The following is a 3,946-nucleotide window of genomic DNA, read 5'->3' on the forward strand; positions in this document are numbered from 1 at the left end:
TCCTTGGCCCCAGCCAGCGGCTTCTCCAGGCCACCATCATAGAGCGTCTTCAGCGCCTTGCGAGATCTCTCCTCAAGATCCGCGAAGGCCACTCGGTCCTCAGCCAGGACCTTCACCTTGGCGTCCAGCTCGGCCCTCTCCATCTTCAACTTCTGCTCCAGCGTCTTCAGTTGGCCGCGTTCAGCGGCCAGCTCAGCGCCGCGGTCCCTGATGGTTTGTGTGAAAATGCATCTGCAAATATGGTTTCAGGATGGTAAGGAAGCAGAGGAGCTTCATGTTCAGGAGCAGGTGGATGAAATTGTTGCTGATGAATTGGTTTGTCTCTGTGCAAATTTTGGAGAAATTTACATTAATTAAGACACATCATGCGTGTATTGCCTGCAATATTTGCGGCCCGTGCCTTACTTTTGTGAATATTTTTCTTAATTTGGTTTTCAGGACAGCAAACCTACAGATAATTTTGATCCAAACGCAAGCAAGGAACGTGTCGAGATCGTGAATGATACGGTCAGTTCTATTTCCTATGCACAACTGTGAAAATAAAATAAAAACTCTCGTGTAGTACATATCGCCTTGCTGTTCACTTCCGGAAATTCAACCAAATTTTGGCTTCAGGACAGTGAAGATGTGAAGAATCCTGACCAAAATTCAGTGAACAGCTACGTTGAGAATGAGATCGCACCAAATGTATATTGGTTTTTCTTGCCTCAGTTTAATTTGTTCAAAGCAGCTCTGAGTGTTCATTGGTGATCCATGCCTACAGTGGTCGTAGCCTTATTTATTCTGCCTGTTTCCTCTGAATTGTCATGTTTAGGCCACCGAAGGTGTGAAGAACTCTGATGAAAGCGCTCCTACCATCAACAGCCTCGATGTCGCCCATGAAGAACATATCGGGCAAGGACATGACGATGATCAAGAGACCGCATCAACACAGATGACAGCACATCAATCACAAATCTCAGAGCAACTGAAAGTGGATACCATGACCGAAACAGCAACAGTGGAGAATGTGTCGAAGCATGAGGAGCAGAAACCGCCGGCACAAGAGCCGGTCGCGCCCATCGACTCACCCGCATGTCCTTCACTGCCAGCTCTGTTCAAGCCAGCAGAGAAGAAGAGACCAGCGAACACGGGGTGGAATGAGACGAGGATGAAGCTTGGACAAGATGGTGGCAGCAAGAAAGCGGCAGCAAAGGGTGTAGCCGTGGTGACCATGGATCGTAGAGCTGCTTCAATGACCATTCTTGCCATCATCTTCGCAGTGACCATTGGAGCAAACATCATTATGCGCTTATATTCCACTTTGCGAGCAGCATGATCATGTTAAGATGAACTTCCACTATGGTTGGGGTGCGCCATATCGTTTGCGGTCAGTGTGGAAAAACGGAGCTTCTTTGGTCAAGTGTGAATGCTGAAGTTGCCAGGGTCAGGTGGAGTTGCATGGACTGGTGAAAAATCCCACGGAGTAAGAATAATAAGCCTGATGCTACCATGGCATTTTAGTTCGCCATTTGGTAGTAGGCCTGATGTAGGAACTAGGAACCAGTTCAGTATGTCGAATTGTCTTCAAATCTTGAGAATATTCTGTGCAGTCTTTGCATTTGCATGAGAGTTTCTTGATTGTTTACGAATTCTAATTAGAAAATCCGCTGTGAGTGAGGCGAGGAGCATAAAATCAATTTCACACTGGAACTGTGCGCTGTCAGGCTGCAAATTCATTTTTTCTGCAATCTACTGTAACTAGTAAAAAAAGTGGGGTATGCACCAATAATGCTGCTCATGCGTATTGTGCTTAAGCTCTTGCTCGGTTTCACAGGAGCAAGAGAGGTGACCGTGGGCGCCAGTGTGCCGTGACTATGGAGGCGTTCGCTGCGTGGAAGCAAGTGCCTGCTCCGCTTTAAAGAAAACATAAGCTAACGTGGTAGCTATATAATGTCTTGCTCCGCCAAAAAAGAACTCAAATTTGGCCCTAACTTTTTGTTTTCCGTGAAGCTGTCCGAGGGTGTTTTAAAAATAGTAATTAGGCGAGTCTTTGTTGAGTCAGGGGAAAATTATTCACCACTGCCATACCTCTTCATTTTTTTTCCTCCCGTCATGCAGCCCATAACAAACCTTTTCCACCAAAAAAAATCATACTTTAAAGCTGGAGCTAACCGAAAGCCAAACAAGATTCACTACTCTATGATGAAGCCACAACTACTAGGTGGATCTGCTACAAAATAAATTTGGTGAAGTGGATTGTTTTTTTAAGGATGGAGCAGCCCCAAGAAAGCCCTAAAAGGGTGTTTGGTTCATGCCCTCACCCGATGGCCGGAAATTGCCTGGAATTTACCTATGTTTTCGTGGTTCAAGCCCTGAAACATCTAAGCTAAGTCTGGCCATGATCTCCCAGCCATTGTGGTTAGAGTCTGGCAAGGATCTCCGAGCAGTTGCGGTGGTAGCTGTACTGGATGACAAAAACTCGCTATTCACTTAGTTTATTTTGCATAATAAGATTATTACTTTAAAGGATGTTGGAGTACCGCCCTCCTCAGGCCATCTGTAGCCTCGCGCGCCCCCTCCTCCGTCCAATCGATGCGCGGTGCCACACTCTACCTGGCTGGCGGCCTTCGGACCGTCCGATCGAGTTGCATCGTGCCTCACCGTGGCGCCGAAGCCGGTGGTCCATGACCAGCGGGTCGCGTTTCTTGGGTCCAATGGTTCGATTGTTTTTTGTGTCGGGCATGCGTGTATTGTCATGCGTGTGTGTGTGTGTGTGGGGGGGGGGGGGGGTCGCCTTGATGTCGTTCTTTTTTTTGTTGGTTGCCACTCTCTGTCCATTCAGCCGTTGACGTTGCCGGAGCTACCCGAATGGTGGAGGTCATCGGGTCTTGGTTCCTTCTCTCTTTTTGTGTGACAGCTCTTTCGGGGTTGCATAGTTTGTGTTGCCTTTACGTGTAGCATCTCTTGAGTTGGTGTGTAGGGAGGGGGTGGATGTTTGGCCAGTTGCTTGTTTCTGGCTATTCAACGCCCTTTCTGTCCACCTGTCTATTGGATGTTGCCTGGACTATCCGGGCGCTGAAGGATGACTATTCTATCTGCTCGGCCTACCGGGATGCTAGAGGTTGTGTATTCAACAGAGCCTAGTCGGGTATGTTCGGTCCAAACAAATTGTTGGACGTTGTCAAGACTACTGAAAGTACATCTAATCCCCTTGGTGACTTTTAAGTTAAAGTCAACATATCTCAAGGAATTAATGCCTCTTACAAGTGTATTTCAGGAAAAGTTCCTGGTGGGTGCATCAAATAAATAGAAGGTGCCCCCTACAAAATGTATAAGACAGTTGTTGGCCAAGCTGAAATATTTCTCTTTTCCATTTTAGTGGTCAAGATTGCATTGACACTACTAGGAGAAAGCCTACTAAAAGCGCTGGAAATACCTATAGCAGTAGCGCTGGCGCTACAGCTAAGTTGTAGCTGTAGCGCTGCTTGGACCTGCGCTTCTGGTAAGTATGGTTAGCAGTAGCGCTGCTCCAACCAACGCTACTGCTAATTATCTGTAGCGCTGCACCGAAGCAAACGCTGCTGATAAATCAGCGCTGCCGCTAGACGCCTACCAGCGCTACTGCTAATATTGTTGCTTTCACATTTTTATTTCCCCTCTACGTATTTGTGATGTATTTGTGCATGCTCCACTAGTTTCATCATATCATAACAAACATACATTATTCTCATCATACCATACACATACAGTAGTGTCGTCATACCATCATCATAATCCAACACAAATATCACCACATCTCGAAAATAGTGATACACAAGTCATGTCATGTCTCAAATAAATGCAACTGCATGGCCATGGCACACACACAAGTTTCATCATCTCTATCTAAACCATGATGTAGAAGAGAAGAGCGATCAGCATGAGCAAGAGCGCGACTATGTAGTACTTCTTAAGGCACCGGTTT

General features: G+C 46.5%; 1 protein-coding gene across 1 annotated transcript; it reads left to right on the plus strand.

Moving 5' to 3' along the window:
* Positions 1-210: 210 nt before the first annotated feature.
* LOC123114702 (uncharacterized) lies at positions 211-1,318 on the plus strand. The gene is made up of 4 exons (XM_044536137.1): positions 211-315; positions 439-507; positions 616-687; positions 815-1,318. Exons 1-4 carry the CDS (start codon positions 211-213, stop codon positions 1,316-1,318), a joined length of 750 nt encoding a protein of 249 aa, XP_044392072.1.
* Positions 1,319-3,946: the final 2,628 nt, after the last annotated feature.

Source organism: Triticum aestivum, chromosome 5B (assembly GCF_018294505.1).
Source record: "Triticum aestivum cultivar Chinese Spring chromosome 5B, IWGSC CS RefSeq v2.1, whole genome shotgun sequence".
Taxonomy (NCBI): Eukaryota; Viridiplantae; Streptophyta; class Magnoliopsida; order Poales; family Poaceae; genus Triticum; species Triticum aestivum.